Below are 16472 nucleotides of genomic sequence, written 5' to 3'. Positions count from 1 at the left end.
TTTTTTGAGACGGAGTCTCACACTCTCGCCCAGGCTGGAGTGCGGTGGCGCCATCTCGGCTCTTCACTGCAAGCTCCGTGAGCTTGTGACATTTTTCCATTTTTTCCATTGGGACATTTTTCCATTTATGTTTTGTTTAGTTCTTGGTGTCTTTGGGTTTAAATCTTCCATCTTACTAAGAACTTTCTCTGGTTGGGCCGGGTGCGGTGGCTCCTGCCTGTAATCCCAGCACTTTGGGAGGCTGAGGCAGGCGGATCACAAGGTCAGGAGATCGAGACCATCCTGGCTAACACAGTGAAACTCTGTCTCTACTAAAAACACAAAATTAGCCGGGCATGGTGGCAGGCACCTGTAATCTCAGCTACTCGGGAGCCTGAAGCAGGAAAATTTCTTGAACCCGGGAGACAGAGGTTGTGGTAAGTCGAGATGGTGCCGTTGCACTCCAGCCTGGGTGACAAGAGCAAAACTCTGTCTCAAAATAAATAAATAAACAAATAAATAAATATCATGTATCGATGCTGGTTCACACATTGTAACAAATGTAACAAACTAACACAGAATGTTAATAATAGGGGAAAGTGGGAGGCAGTGAGGAGTCCCGCCTGGGAACTCCCTGTACTTTCTGATCAATTTTTCTGTAAACATAAAACTGCTCTGAAAAAAAGTAAGTGTACTAATAGTTTTTAATTGACCACATGCTGGGCCTAGTGTAGGTCTTAACAAAGAAAGGAAGCCATCATATTAATGTCCTTAGGGAATAAAATTTCCAGATTAATCTCGCTATACTCAGCAGAATAGCTTTGCAGGGACTGGCCGTTTTTCCTTGCAGTCCCTCAGCTTTAGTTACAGTTCAGTTATATGTAAGGAACTTTGTCACATCTCTCAGCATCTGATAGACAAATACACAGAAAAATAAGAGCCTTAAGGATTTGAACCCTACCCTTCGTTGGGTTGGGGTGGTTATTGTCTAAGACACACACACACACACACACACACACACACACACACGGAACATTTTCAAAGATTGACCATGACCACATTAGAACAGAAAGGAAACTTCAACTACATCTAATAAAATGACCATCATGAGAGCCATGCTCACTGACCACAGTACGAAAAATTAGAAAATAGCAAGAAAGGCCAGGCACAGTGGCTCACACCTGTAATCCCAGCACTTTGGGAGGCCGAGGTGAGTGGATCACCTGAGGTCAGGAGTTCCAGACCAGCCTGGCCAACATGGTGAAACCCCGTCTCTACTAAAAATACAAAAGTTAGCTGGGCATGGTGGGCACCTGTAATCCCAGCTATTCGGGAGGCTGAGGCAGGAGAATCACTTGAACCCAAGAGATGGAGGCTGCAGTGAGCCTAGAACGTGCCGTTGCACTCCAGCCTGGGTGACAGAGTGAGCCTCTGTCTCAAAAAAAAAAAAAAAAAGAAAAGAAAAGAAAAGAAGACAGCAAGAAAGGAAAGCCCAAAAGGCATTCATATACCCGCATATTCATCCAACATTTATTTACAAAATTTAGCACTGTCAGAATGGCTGTTACTTAAAAGTGAAAAAAATAAATAAATAACAGATGCTGGCAAGGTTGCAGAGAAAAGGGAAGGTTTAAACACTGCCCATGAGGGTTCAACCAGTGTGGAAAGTCGTGTGGTGACTCCTCAAAGAGCTAAGAACAGAATGACCATTCGACCCAGCAATCCCATTACTGAGTATGTACCCAAAGGAATATCAATCGTTCCACCACAAAGATTCACACACACATATGTTCATCACAGCACTAGTCACAATAGCAAAGACATGGAATCAACCTAAATGCCCATCAATGATAGAATGGATAAAGAAAATCATACATATATATCATGGAATACTATACAGCCATAAAAAAGAATGAGATCCTGTCCCTTGCAGGAACATGGATGGGGCTGGAAGCCATTATCCTTAGCAAACTAACCCAGGAACAGAAAATCAAATACTGCATGTTCTCACTTATAAGTGGGAGCTAAATGATGAGAACACATGGACAATAGAGGGGCACAACACACTCTGGGGCCTACTGGAAGGTCAAGGATAAGAGGAGGAAGACAATCACAAAAAATAATTATGGGTACTAGGCTTAGTACCTGAGTGATGAAATAGTCTGTACAACAAACCCCCAGGACACAAGTTTACCTACGTAACAAACCTGCCGTGTACCCTTGAACCTAAAATAAAAGTTAAAACAAAAACAATAACAAAATGTAGCACTGCTTTCTTACAACAAAATCTACTAGGTCCAGCGTGGTGGCTAACGCCTGTAATCCCAGCACTTTGGGAGGCCGACACAGTTGGATCTCTTGAGGTCAGGAGTTCGAGACCAGCCTGGCCCACATGGCGAAACCCCATGTCTACGAAAAATACAAAAATTAGCCGGGCGTGGTGATGGGTGCCTATAATTCCAGCTACTCAGGAGGCTGAGGCACGAGAATCACTTGAACCTAGGAGGCGGAAGGTGCAGTGAGCCGAGATTGCGCCACTGCATTCCAGCCGGGTGACAGAGAGGGACTCTATCTCAAAAAAATAAAAATAAAAATAAAAATAAAATCTGCTAAGAGCATTTCATTTTAAACAAATTTGAAGGCTCCACACCTAGAAGCAGCTAGGCAACAGCGATGTGACTAGACAGAATTGCCAACCTGTGGCTGCTCCAGTCACTGCTGTAGAGAAGAGCAAGGCTCAGCAAGGTCTTGTCCTTTGTCGGGGGAGGATGTTGACAAGGCTTCCTGGAGGCAGAGATGTGCTCAGCCCTGGGGCTATCTCAGCGTGGGGATGGCGAGGGCCAGGCACAGAGGTCGTCACTGCATCAATGCGACTCACCTCACTGCCAGGAGTGGAGGTCACAGGGGATTTGCCTCACGGCGGGAGATAGGCAAGAAGTGGGACCCGTGCCCTGCGGTGACCAGGAGCTGCCCGGCATTTCCACTGGGAAGAAACCCAGTCGGCCAGGAGCCTGTCAATGTTGGAGATTAGGGAGTGTCGCCAGGGCCCCAGCTGCCCACACCAGAACCTGGGTTTCTCCCCTGAGTTTTCACACCTGTCAGCACCCTGTCCTGTCGTCTCTCTAGGTGACATTTATTACTGCAAGTAACAGTGGTGCCACAGAACACAGATGCAGTGTGGGGGGAGAAACCACTCCGTGTTGATGCCCACTGTGCTGCCCGCCAGGACCCTCCCTGGGGACCCGCCAAGCAGCACTCCCTGGGGACACTAAAGGTCCCATGGGGGGACATGAATTGGCAGGTGGTGGATCCCAAGGGGCTGTCTGATATGTGCCCCACATGGCATTAAAACATCCTCTCCTACAGCGTGGATGGCCCTAAAAGGCATGATACGGAGTGAAAGGAGCCAGCCACCAAGGGCCACCTATGCACGATTCCATTTACATGCAATGCACAGAATGGCCAGTCCACAGAGCCAGGAAGTGGGTCTGTGGCTACCAGGGGCTGGGGGAGGGGAGATGGGAATGAGGGTTAAGGGATGCAGGATGCTTTTTCTGGGGGATGAAAATGTCCTGAAACTGATTGTGTGATGGTGGCCTAATGCTGTGAATATACTAATAATCTTTGAACTGCATGCTTTAAACAGGTGAAGCGTGCAGTACATGAATTATGTCTAAATAAAGCTGTTCTTGGCCGGGCGCAGTCGCTCATGCCTATAATCTCAGCACTTTGGGAGACCAAGGCAGGTGGATCACCTGAGGTCAGGAGTTCGGGACCAGCCTGGCCATGGTGGTCATGGTGAAACCCCGTCTCTACAAAAAATACAAAAATTAGCTAGGCATAGTGGCGGGCGCCTGTAGTCCCAGCTACTCAGGGGACTGAGGTAGGAGGATCCCTTGAGCCCAGGTGGCAGAGGTTGCAGTGAGCCAAGACTGAGCCACTGCACTCCAGCCTGTGCAACAGGGCAAGATGCAGTCTCAAAAGAAAAGAAAAGAAAAGAAAAGAAAAGGAACGAAACAAAACATCTTCCTCTCACCACGCTAGAATGGCTCGTCACGGTGCTGGTGGTGGGGGCGAGGGGAGTGGGGGATGAAGCCGTCTGTAAACTGTCAGGTGCTGTGATGACGTGACCTGTTTGGTGGAGCTTCCACTAACAACTTGAACGAGAACAAAGGGGTGAGAGCAGCCCCTTCTTCGTCTTCCCCAGGCGAAGTGAACATCCACGGAGTGGCACTGGGTGGGCGCAGCCACATCATCTCCTCAGTAAGAATGCGGGGGGCACAGAGGGCGCTCCAGTGCCTCTGAGAGACGCTCAGCAGGAGACACCAGGAGTCAGGTGTGGGAAGGCTGAGCAGCCCCCCAGGGCGGGGCCTCCGTCCCTGCTCAGGCACCCCCTCCCCACCTGACACCCACAGCAACAGTGGGGGTAGGGGGCAGAGTCACCCGCAGTCTCAGTGAAATAAGCCAGGCACGAAAGGACAAAGATTGCACGATTCCATTTTTTGAAGGACTTAGCACCTTAGCACATTTCACAGAAAAAAATCACAACCCAAACCCAAGTTTGGGGTTGTAAAACCAAATCAGTAGAAACATGAGGAGGCTGAAAGGAAATATTCTTCAGGCATCTTTCAGACACTATCTGCGCTTAAGCCGTCCCATGTCCAACACCGGCCATTACAGCTTTTTATTTTTATTTATGATTTTATATTTCATTTCATTTATTTATTTTTGAGACAGGGTCTTGCTCTGTCACCCAGGCTGGAGTGCAATGGCACTATCACGGCTCACTGCAGCCTCGACCTACTGGGCTCAAGTGATCCTCCCACCTCAGCTTCCTGAGTAGATGGGACCACAAGCACACGACACCACGCGCGGCTGATTTTTTTGTTTTAGTTTTTGTAGAGACAGGGTTTCACTATGTTGCTCAGGCTGGTCTCCAACTCCTGGGCTCAAGCAATCCTCCTGTCTCAGTTTCCCAAGTGTTGGGATAACATGTGTGAGCCACCACGCCTGGCCCATCGATGCATTTTATGTAAAATAGGCTATTTGTTAGTGATGTTTGACAAGAAAACTGTTAAGACATGATAAATGACAGAAGGAATGATACCCACCGTGTCACTCACAGGAACTCTAATACAAACTTATCATCACCATGAAAAGGAGGAGTTATACACTGAAGGCAAGATGCTCAACACCATTAATTATTAAGGAAACGCAACATCAAAACCACAGTGAGATGCCCCTTCACATCCAGCAGGATGACTGTTATTAAAAGAAGAAAAGAAAAGAAAAGAAAAGGCCGGGCGCAGTGGCTCACGCCTGTAATCCCAGGACTTTGGGAGGCTGAGGCGGGCAGATTACGAGGTCAGGAGGTTGAGACCATCCTGGCTGACACGGCGAAACTCCGTTTCTACTAAAAACACAAAAAAATTAGCCGGGCGAGGTGGCGGGCGCCTGTAGTCCCAGATACTCGGGAGGCTGAGGCAGGAGAATGGCATGAACCCAGGAGGCGGAGCTTGCAGTGAGCGAGATGGCGCCACTCACTCCAGCCTGGGCGACAGAGCGAGACTCCGTCTCAAAACACACACACACACACACACACACACACACACAAAATAACAAGTGTTTGCAAGAATATGAAGAGATTAGATTAGAGCCCTTGTCCATTGCTGTTGGAAGGTAAGGTGGTGCAGCTGCTGTGGGAAGCAGCGTGTGGCAACCTCTGAAGACCACGTGAGAACTCCCTGAAAGAAATGAAAGCAGGAGCTGGACAGGTGTGCTCACCACCCCCACGGGCCAAACGCTGGGAATAAGCCGGATGTGAAGGTGCAGAGACCGCATGAGGCCATTTTCTGAGGTACTTGGAGCAGTCAAATGCAGAGGTGGGAGGCGGAGTGGTGGTTTCCAGCGGGTGGGGGAGGAGGGGAGCAGGGGTTACTGGGGACAGTTTCAGTTGGGGAAGATGCAAACATTCTGGGGATGGATGGGGGCGTCGGCTGCACAAGCCCGCGAATGTGTATAATGCCCCTGGGCTGTGCACCTGAAAATGGTCACAGTGATCAACTTCATGTGATAACATATGACACAGCACATATAAACACGAAAGAAAAGGTGGAGTCTTCAAATCCCAGGGCCTGGGCCTTGTCCCTAAAAACCAAAGAGTGTGGGTCCAAGGGTTGGGGCAGGGGCCTCAGGTACGATTTCTTTCCTCCTCCCTGTTTTGATCTCTAGAAGACCCTACCTCCTGTGAAAGGGGAGCATTGAGGAGGCGCCGTCTCTGGGAGGGGCAGGGTGGGTTGTTCCAGTTACTAGTGCCATGCCCTGCAGGCAAGAAGCTGGCTGGTCCAAGACCACCCAGTGGGGGCTCTCTCCCGCTCCCTCCACCCAGGGAGGCTCTCCCCCACTCCCCCCACCCAGCGGGGGCTCCCTCCCTCCCCCCCCACCCAGCGGGGGCTCCCTCCCTCTCCCGCCACCCAGCAGGGGCTCAACTCCCACCCAGCCTGACCACCTGGTGCCCCCACTGTGCCCCACCAGACCACCCTTCCCCAAGTGGTGACAACCCAATCCCAGCAGCACGGACAGCAGTGACGCCCACAGGGTGCTCACTCGGGCCACAGCACACCCTGGTCATTGGGCACCCCCAGGGCCAGGGCGCGGTGGGAGCCAGGGTCGGCTGCAGGGACTGTTGCCCCGCCACAGGTGCTGTCTCCTGGGAGGACGGGGGAACCACTGGTTCAGAACAGCCCAGGACAAGTGAGTCCGCAGTTGCAGACCCACTCCACAGGGCCGTTGCTAGAGCACACGGGTTGAGGACAGACCCCACTTTACAGATGTGGAAACTGAGGCCAGAAAGTATGAGCAGCTGGCCTGGTAAACGCCTACGAGCCGCTTCCCGCTTTCCACAGTCTCTGACCACAGGAGATTCGAGAAGCTGGCCAAGGTGCGGGGCTGCTTCATCAGCTGGGACCCCCGCTCAGCCCTCAACTCCCCAGGCTCACTTGCTCCTGTGCAAACGTCCAACCTCAGCTCAGAGGGGCACTCGAGGGCGGAGACGTCAGGTTCCTCCAGCTCCCCTAACATGTGGGCGGGCGTCTGTGAACGAGCCCCCAGCGCCCACCTGAGCAGAATCCGGGAGGGCCTGGGAACGTGCATTTTCACCCCTCCCGGCCCCTCTGAGAAACACGGGTTCTGCGCCGCTGGGGTGCAATCTCCCAGGCAGCCAGCAGGTGGCAGCGTCGCACCGAAAACGCCGCCTCTGACGCTCGCTGGGCTGAAGCCCGGAATTTGCGGCGGGTCCTGCAGGGGCCGCAGCAGGGGCCTCCCCCGGGTGCCGTTTCGTGCGCCCCATCCCTTACCCGCTGCCCATCCCTGCCTCCAACCTTCTGAGCCAAGGCCGATCCTATTGAAGGTTCCTGATTAACTGGGCCTGGGAACTGGCCCAGAGCCCTGCTCCCTGCTGGGGAGCTCGGACCTCCCAAAGCCCCGGCCCAGCCCCAGCCCCAGCCCCAGCCCCAGCCCCAGCCCCAGCCCCAGCCCCACGGCGTCAGCGCCTCTGGCTTTAATGAGGACCCTGCTCCAGCCGATGCTTTAAAAGCTACTCTCACCACACTCGTGATGCCAATTACCGCATACCCCTCCGAGGCCTCCCACCAGCGCTGCCTGCACCTCCCCTCGGGGGCCTCCGACATTCTCCGGGTCCATAGCTTCCCCTCCTGGTCAACCCCATCCTCCCGCTCCTCCAGCTCCGGGGACCTGTGCAGCCACCTTCCCCCACCGCCCCCACCAGCCCTGCAGTTCAGGCCCAGGAGGAGGCCCCGCAGCCCCGGACGGCACCGGCAGCAGCGCCAGAGTGGCTCTCCGAATGGCCAGGGCGCCTTTCTTCCCATAAAGACCAAACTCCCCAGTGACTCGAACGGTCCCACAGGCCTGGTCCCGGCCCCACCGGCGCCCCTCACTGCCCTCCCCTGTGCCAGGCCGCCTCTGGCCACCTGAATGCTCCCGGGACGCCGGCCCGTGGCCACAATGACACCCACTCACCCTTCAGACCCAGGCCCAAACACAGCGGCCTCCTCCACACCAGGTCTCCCCAATTCCCGGTCCGCATCAGCCCCGAAGGCGGTGTGGGGCCCAGGAGAGGGCCTCAGACAGACGCTTCCGTCCTCGGGGTCCCTGCGCTCCTGGCCGGCGTGTGCCGGGGGTGAGGCCGGTGCCACAGGACGCGCAGCCCCGCAGAGGCTGCCTCAGGCCCAATCCCCTCCGCCAGGACAAAGGCCTGAGTTTCCCACAGCGACTTATCCATGCATCTGTCTCCTCACACCCCGAACCCGGCAGGGAACCACGGGGCAGGCCGGTCACTGCTGCGTTCCCAGAGCCTTCCAGACAGCACATCCACCCCACACACTTGCAGCGCCCACTCCCCTCCCGGGGCTGCACACACAGCCCCATCTCTGTGGCTCCTCCTGGGGCGGAACCTGGAGAACAGAGAGGGTATGCGGCTCTGCCCAGGTCACACAGAAGGGCCCGACGGGCGCTCCACCTCGTGCCAGAGGCCAGGGTGGCCCCGTCTCCCACCCAAGCGAAGAGCGGAGAAACTATTATCCCTCAGCACACTCTAGCCTCAGCACTTGGCCGGGCCTGCAGGCAGGTTCCCACCTGGGAGAAGCGCTGGGGTCCTCGTCTTCATGTGGGGTTGGAAGAGGACTGAAAAGGCGAGTCCGAGGCTGGCCACATTCCCATGCATTGTGGTTGGACCCCAGGGGATTGGAAGCTCCGGGAAAGCCCACCAAGCCCCACGCGTTTCACTGATAGATGCCCAGGAAGCGACTGGCAGGGAGGAGGCCGTCCTGCAGCTCACAGAGCCCCCCACCCCACCCCGCCACCCGGGGAGCTCCAGGCCGCGCTGCCCTCCACCTTCCTGCCCTCCCCTGCCTGCAACGCTCGTGGCGTTTTTCAACAGGTTCTAGAAACTCCCTCTTACTCCGCCCCTCAAGCCTGGCCACAGGGCGCCCCGAGTGGGGAGTGCGCAGGCTCCGGGTACACGCTGCGCCGCGGCTGGACTACAGCGCCCACGACCCCGACCCCGACCCGAAGCGGCCCCTCAGCGGGACAGGGTGTTGGCGCTGGTGCTGGTGCTGGTGCTATTGCTGCCCGCCCCCGGCTCTGGCCCCTGCGTGTCGCCGGGAACTCCTGCGCTAGGGTCGGACTCAAAGACTGACCAAGGCAGGTGCCCACGTGGGACGCGTGCGTTTGGTGCGGAATCCCCAGGGCGGCCGGAGGTGGCAGCCGGGGCGTGGAGAAGCAAGTAGGAACGCTCCAGGACCCCGCCGCCCCGCGCCGCCCCTCTCCAGAGCCTCTACCCCCGGCCTATCAGCCTGCAGCGCTGCTGGAGCCCAGCTCCGGGAAGAGGCGCTCACCCGGTCCCCCCTGATTGGACAGCAGCGAAGTCCCACCGGGCGCCTCCGCGGCTTAAAACCGAAACGGGGGCGAGTGGGCGGTAGAGCCCGCCCCCTGCGCACCGCGGCTGGGAGAGAGAGGAGGTGGGAGAGAAGGAAGAGGCGGAGGAGGCAGCGGGCTCAGAGGCTCTGGGACTCGCAGGCAGGCCGGACCGACGCGCAGAGCCGGGAGCCGCATCGCAGCTGCAGCGGCGGGCTCGGGCGGGCCTCGGGGGTGGTTCACCCGCATGAGCATCCGCCCACCCGGCGAGCCCCCGAGCCCAGGCGGCGCGGCCATGGCCGAGCTCAAGTCGCTGTCGGGGGACGCGTACCTGGCACTGAGCCACGGCTACGCGGCGGCGGCTGCGGGTCTCGCCTACGGGGCGGCGCGAGGTCCCGAAGCGGCCCGCGGCTACGGCGCTCCGGGCCCGGGCGGCGATCTACCAGCGGCGCCCGCACCTGGCGCCCCAGCTCCGGCGGCGGAGAGCAGCGGCGAACAGAGCGGCGACGAGGACGACGCCTTTGAGCAGCGGCGGCGGCGGCGCGGGCCGGGGGGCGCTGGGGACGGGCGGCGGCGGCCGCGAGAGCAGCGGTCCCTGCGGCTCAGCATCAACGCGCGCGAGCGGCGGCGCATGCACGACCTAAACGACGCGCTGGACGGGCTGCGGGCAGTCATCCCCTATGCGCACAGCCCGTCGGTGCGCAAGCTCTCCAAGATCGCCACGCTGCTGCTCGCCAAGAACTACATCCTCATGCAGGCGCAGGCTCTGGACGAGATGCGGCGCCTGGTGGCCTTCCTCAACCAGGGCCAGGGCCTGGCTGCGCCCGTGGCCGCCGCGCCCTTGACGCCCTTCGGCCAGGCCACCGTGTGTCCCTTCTCGGCGGGCGCTGCGCTGGGCCCCTGCCCTGACAAGTGCGCCGCCTTCTCCGGGACGCCCTCCGCCCTTTGCAAACACTGTCACGAGAAGCCGTGACCGCGCGGGCCCGCGCCCCTCCCGCACGCGTCCTCCGATCTCCCGTGTGACTGTCGCTCTGCCCGGACACGAAAGGCCTGGAGGGACCCTGCAGACAGGGAGGAGGCGGCCCGACCTCGCTTCCAGCCTGTGCGCGGCGAACAGTTTGGCGCAACGGGAAGCGCCAAAGCCGTCGGGACGCGGGATTGAACTCCGGAGCCGGACGCTGTGCTCTGCGCCCCGGAACTCGTGGCACCCACTGGGCATTGTCGGGACCCAGCAAGTCTAGGAACGGGGTGGGTACAGCATTCTTCGGGCACTGCCGTTCGCCCCCGAAAGAAGACCACCGCAGTGTTCCAGGGCGGCGGCGAGGACCGGCACTTGTCAGATTCCGGACAGGAGGTCCTGACCTGAGGCGCACGGAGGGTGGAGACTAAGCAAAGTCGGACTTAGTGGCTCGTGATCCTCCCGCAGTGGGCCTCGCGCTCCCGCTCCAGTCGGCCCTTCGTGCTAAACTGCAGGGCAGTGCTCTGTTCCCGAGGACGCGCGTGGCCGGCACCTCCCACCTCGGTGACTCCGCGACTCCGCAGCCCTGAGGAGAGCCCACGATGGCCGTTTGCAGAGGAGCTGGACGGCGGGCGCAGGAAGAGCCCAGGCGAAGAGCTTTCGGCCTTTTCCAAGTAGGAGTTTGTTCTATTTATTTGGGAAGTGGACATCGGCGCCGGCTGCCTCGAAGTCTGCGGGATTTGTCCCCTAAACGTCCCCTGGCCTCCCGCACCGCCGCCATCCCCTGCCCGGGACGTCCGCGCGGTGGAGTCGGATGGAGACCGCCTTGCGGGCCCTCTGCCTCGGAGGGCTGCGTGGAGGAGGGTCCTAACAGCCCGAGCCCTACTTAACCCTGGACGGTCAGGGGAGGGCCCCGTCGTCTGGCCCTGGTGTCCAGCAAAGCCCCCTCCCCACCGATCCCCTCGCGCTTCGGAGGGAGGAGGCCGGGCTACGGGTGAGTACGCTGCTGCGGGCCCCGCGCCCCCCGGATGCGAACGGAGATGCGCTGCGCAGCTCCCGGCTCTGCCACCATCCGGGGTCCAGGGAGCCGGGCAGGGCGCCCCCGGGGACCCAGCTGTCCGCGCCTGTTCGCGGCCGCGCGCGCCGCACTATCCGGCTTTATTAACCCAATTTCCTCGGCTGTCGGTAATGCCAAGGGGAGAGGGCCGGCGCCCTGCAACGCGCCTGTCTACAGCGTTTAACTTTGATTAATACATTCCAGAGGGCCTTCTGTACTTGTAAAATGAAGTGTATGGTTAAGTCTTATTCATAAAGACATATGCCTAATACTGGTTTCTGCTAATTTCCACTTTTATTTCATTGTCTTTTTTCCCCCCTCTAATGGACTAGTTTATCAGTTTTGCACATTCGAAAAGCTGAGTACCAGACAACGTTTTTCCCCTTTTAAATAAAATGGGAAAGCTGGAAACTCAAATGTCCTTCACTTCTAGGACATTTCAACGTGATCTTAAATAAATTACCTGCTTATCAGAATTCGAAACAGGGGTATTTATTCTGGTTAAAATCAGAGACATTGGTACGTCATTTATATTCAGAGTAAAGCATTTTATTTCCATTTATTTTATAAAAATAATATGGTTAAATTTTAACATCAAGTGAAATGGTGTTCATTTGTAGCTGAATTCATCATAATTTCATTTTTCAGAGAATTGTGTCCACTCTAAACCAGAGTCTGAAGAATCTCTGAGATGCTAAAACTGATCCAAAAGCAACCACTTATTATAGCAAATATGTGAAATCATAAGGAAAAAGGCAGAGGAAAAAAAACTCTCTCTTTCCCTCTTTGGGTGGAGAATAAGTTTATGAAAGAACCACTTCACTAATCAAAAATTATTCTGATAATTTAAATAAAAATTCAAGTTACATTTAAACTTTTCTGTACATGACAAAGCTGTTTTTCTACTGTTCTACGAAAGTCTGCATGCGTCTCACTTGGCCTGAGCGGAGAGTAGCGTTTCAGAGAAGAATTAGCTCGCCTTCTCTGCAGTGGCTGCTCGTGAAGCCACCTGGGCTATCTCGGTGCCATTTGGCCTTTCTCAGGTTTGCCCAAGGATCTTCTCATTCCAAGACAGCCCTCCACAGCCCGTGTGCCCACATCTGGCACACAGCAAAATAGAACCCACGCGGGTGCCCGTGCAAGCCCGTGGTTCCCGAGAAACGTGGGGGTCTGCTCGTCTTTTCTCTGACGGCTGTGCTCCTGCAGGCGTGTTGAGAATGGCTGGGGATCACCCAGAAAGAACTTCAGCATCACCGCCCACCAGGAGCCACCCTTCCCCCAACACTCGGGGAGGAATCGAACACCAAGGAGCTTTTCAAGACACTCACCCTGTTTTTGTTTTGTTTCGTTTTGTTTTTAAGACAGAGTTTCGCTCCATCACGGAGGCTGGAGTGCAGTGGCACAATCTTGGCTTGGCTCACTGCAGCCTCTGCCTCCCAGGTTCACGTGATTCTCCTGCCTCAGCCTCCCTAGTAGGTGGGACTACAGATGTGTGCCACCACGCCTGGCTAATTTTTGTATTTTTTCATAGAGATGGGGCTTCACCATGTTGGCCAGGCTGGTCTTGAACTCCTGACCTCAAGTGGTCTGCCTGCCTCGGACTCCCAAGTAAGTGCTGGGATTATAGGCTGAGCCACCAGGTCTGGCTAAGATGCTTACCTTTAGATTCCTTCTAGTTGGAGATGTGCAGACCGTGGGAGGCGGAAGGCCACGTCCACAGAACCGAGGTGTTCACACATGCAGGCTGTGGGAGGTGGGAGGCCACATCCCCAGAACCAAGGTGTTCACACTACCCCCTGTGACCAGTGTTGCTGTACGTAGAGAATGTGGACGTGTGTAGAATTTTACATTTTCAAGTGGCCATATTAAAAAAGGAAATAGAAGCAAGTGAAATTATTTTTACTGATAACTTAATACTTATCCCAACACATCCAAAATACAATGTCAGTGTGTCATCAGTATTTAAAATTATTCAATGTTTTACTTTCTTGGCACTAAGTCTTCAAGTTCCAGCATGCGTTTTGCCCTTAAAGCCCAGCTCTGTTCATACCAGCCATGTTTCAATGCGTTTCAATGTTCAGTGATCACGCGTGGTTTGGCAGCCTCGGGTTTTGCAGCTCTCGGCTGTGAAAATGCCAAGCATACAAAGTGCTCCTTGCTTCTTTCTCTGTTTAATAATAACCGGGAAATGCCATGGACTCAGGGAGTCCATTCTAGAACTGGGCAAATAGGAAATGCCCCATCCTTGTTTTTCTTCCAATCCTGATTCACTGAGCCTTTCTCCGAAGAGCTTTTCTCCAAAGTACGGGCTGGGGCTGGGGCTGGGGCTGGGGCCCCGGGCCGGCAGCAGGAAAGGCAGAGGCTGTACCCACTGAGTCACTGGGTCCACACGCCCCTCCAGCCTCACACATGCCAGCCACACGCAAGCCTAGGAAACAGGAGACAGCAGATTACAAGGCGAACTCCCCAAAGTCAGTCCAGTGTGGTGACTGCCTCGGGTCCTCCAGCCCTGCCAAGGGGTTTGTCTGGGAGCCATGCTGCTTTCTTCCTCCTGTAGCCACAGAGTAAAGGTATGGGCCCTGCTGGCTGCTGCTTGAGCGACTCACAGAATTTTTTTTTTTTTTTTTTTTTGAGACGGAGTCTCACTCTGTTGCCCAGGCTGAACTGCAGTGATGTGATCTCTGCTCACTGCAACCTCTGCCTCCTGGGTTCAAGCTATTCTTCTGCTTCACCTCCTGAGTAACTGAGATTATAGACGAGTGCCACCACACTTGGCTAATCTGTGTGTTTTTAGTAGAGGCGTCATTTTGCCATGTTGCCCAGGCTGGTCTTGAAGTCCTGACCTCAAGTGATCCACCTGCCGCAGCCTCCCAAAGTGCTGGGATTACAGGCGTGAGCCACCGCACCTGGCCAAGACCCATTGTCTTGATGGCTTGGCCTCTCTTTGGAAAGGGGTCCTTTTGTGAAGCCTAGTTTGTGGAAGCTTGGGACAGGCTTCTCCGAGCCCAGTGGCTCTGTAAGAGTCCCTCGCTGGGGTCAGGAGACACAGATTGCCTGACTAGGTCCCACTTGTGTCTTCATGCACTGATGGCCATGCCTGCTCCCTTGCTCCCCAGGGACTCTCTAGCTTGCTGGGTAAAAATAGAGGGCCCAGCAGGTTAAAAAACAAACAAGGGGTTCACAGGGCCTCTCCTTTTTTCATTTCTTAAAGAGACAGACGCTTCTCCTGCATTTCCGCACGTTTGGATGCCCCGTGGTCAGCATACCTCAGACAAGGCAGCCCTTAAAATGCGGTTTCCTGCCTGAAACCAAGCTGCCAAGGACTGTCCCACCTCCTGGGTGAGGCACCGTGGCCCTAGCACTTTTGGTTCCGATGGTGCCCAGTGTGTTACAAAGAGCTTTGCTTCCCCCAGTTAAGAAATTCACTCACTTGAAACTGCATCCCTGGTTTTCAGTAACAGGCAATTGGCCTCGTATCTCAGGGCAGAACTGCCCCAGCTCCAGCTCCACCCTAGGGCCTGTCTGGTGCCACTGGGTCCATCCAGCCCACAGATATTCATGCACAGACCCTGGTCGACCAGGCACGCTGGCTTCCAACAACTTCCTTTAGCTGATAATTTCATCCCAACGATGGGATTTTTTTTTCATGAGCGCAGCTGTCACTAGACTCGTTGGGGAACTTTGTTTTACCTTATGGTTAAGCCAATGACCAGCCGCCTGCTTTACAGACGCTTACGTTACCAAATGCGCGTGTCTGTTTCCCTTGCAGGATGGGAACATGAGAAGAGGCACCTCTTCGTAAAGGACAAACACCGTTCTCCTGAAAGGATGGGTGAAATGCACAAACGGTCTCCAACCCCAAAGCCACTCTGGCTTCCCCATCGCTCTCCGAAGACCTCCTGTTGGAACCAGCCGCCAGAGGCTCCTCAACCCTGGTTAATCCAGCAGAGTGATTACAGCAATTTTCTAATGTGAATTTGCTTGTGATATGTTTTTAGTCTTTAATCGCTTTTGGCATCCCATTTGAAGAGATGGAAATAGAGGGATTTGTGATGTATTAAATTATTTCTCCAACAATTACCTCTTTGAACTCATAACCCTGGATACTGTGTTCCAATACTCCAACCAAAGTCTGTTTCGTAAAATTAGAAAGTTGATGTGCGTTTGCAAATTTAATCCCAAAGGGACAAAACCTGTGCTACCCCGAATGCAGAAAAGGTTCAAACAATTAGCAAAGTCACCTTTGATTCAACTGTTTTACTTGTTGTAAAAAGTGATTTATGCTGTATTATTTCCAATCTGACGTGCCTGAGGCATATTTACTCACATAAATGTATAAAAGCTGTTGTGTAGTAGCTGAATGGGAAGACAGTCAGAATTATCCTCGAAGTTAACATAAGAGGAGGAGCCCCTCTGAGGGGCATGGATGGAAGGGGGTCTCTGAGCACACCAGTGTGGACTCTCCTGTCTCTGTCTTTCCCTGGTGTGTCTTTACCCAGGCATCTGTGGGCATCCTCCGAGAGCCGCCCTTGCAGGCAAGCTGCCTCTGCGTGCGTTTCTGGGGGCCGTGGTGGTCAGAAACAGCGCAGAGCGGCACATGGGCCTGCCAATGGTCTCTGTTGCCCTAGACACACACGGCCAGCAAGCGTGCCTGCCCCACCTGGGACCCCAGGGGACGGGACCATGATCTTGGCTAAAGTGCGCCTCAGAGAACGTCTGCACCTCTTCCTAGCCAGCCTCGTTTTGCCTCCAAGCTGGGTTTTGTCAAAAGTAATGAGCCCACAGTCAGTTGCTCCCCTGGGACCCCCTGATTCGCCCTGACATGAGGCCAATCTCCCCGTGCACGTGGGCGGCCCTTGCTGTCCTAATGAGGCCTCCACCAGTCCGGATCTGTAGCCACAAACCCCGAGACACAGACAGGACCCACGGTGCTCTCTGATGGCCACAAGGCATCTGACAGGACGCATTTTTGTCGCCGTTGTCCAGAGCCTCTACGCGCTCTTGGCATCTGGATCTGCTTCCGGCCCCCAGCACTTCCTGCTTTCC

At 55.2% G+C, this 16472-nt stretch overlaps 1 protein-coding gene across 1 annotated transcript; it reads left to right on the top strand.

Annotated features, from left to right (window-relative positions):
* Window positions 1–9013: 9013 nt before the first annotated feature.
* On the top strand, window positions 9014–12836 carry BHLHE23 (basic helix-loop-helix family member e23). Its single transcript, XM_021944197.2, has one exon. It carries the CDS (start codon window positions 9659–9661, stop codon window positions 10382–10384), a length of 726 nt encoding a protein of 241 aa, XP_021799889.2. The 5' UTR covers window positions 9014–9658; the 3' UTR covers window positions 10385–12836.
* The last annotated feature ends 3636 nt before the right edge of the window (window positions 12837–16472 follow it).

This window comes from Papio anubis, chromosome 16 (genome assembly GCF_008728515.1).
Source record: "Papio anubis isolate 15944 chromosome 16, Panubis1.0, whole genome shotgun sequence".
NCBI classification, from domain to species: Eukaryota; Metazoa; Chordata; class Mammalia; order Primates; family Cercopithecidae; genus Papio; species Papio anubis.
Note: the sequence above shows the minus strand (reverse complement) of the source record. Positions and strands in the feature narration are given on the sequence as shown.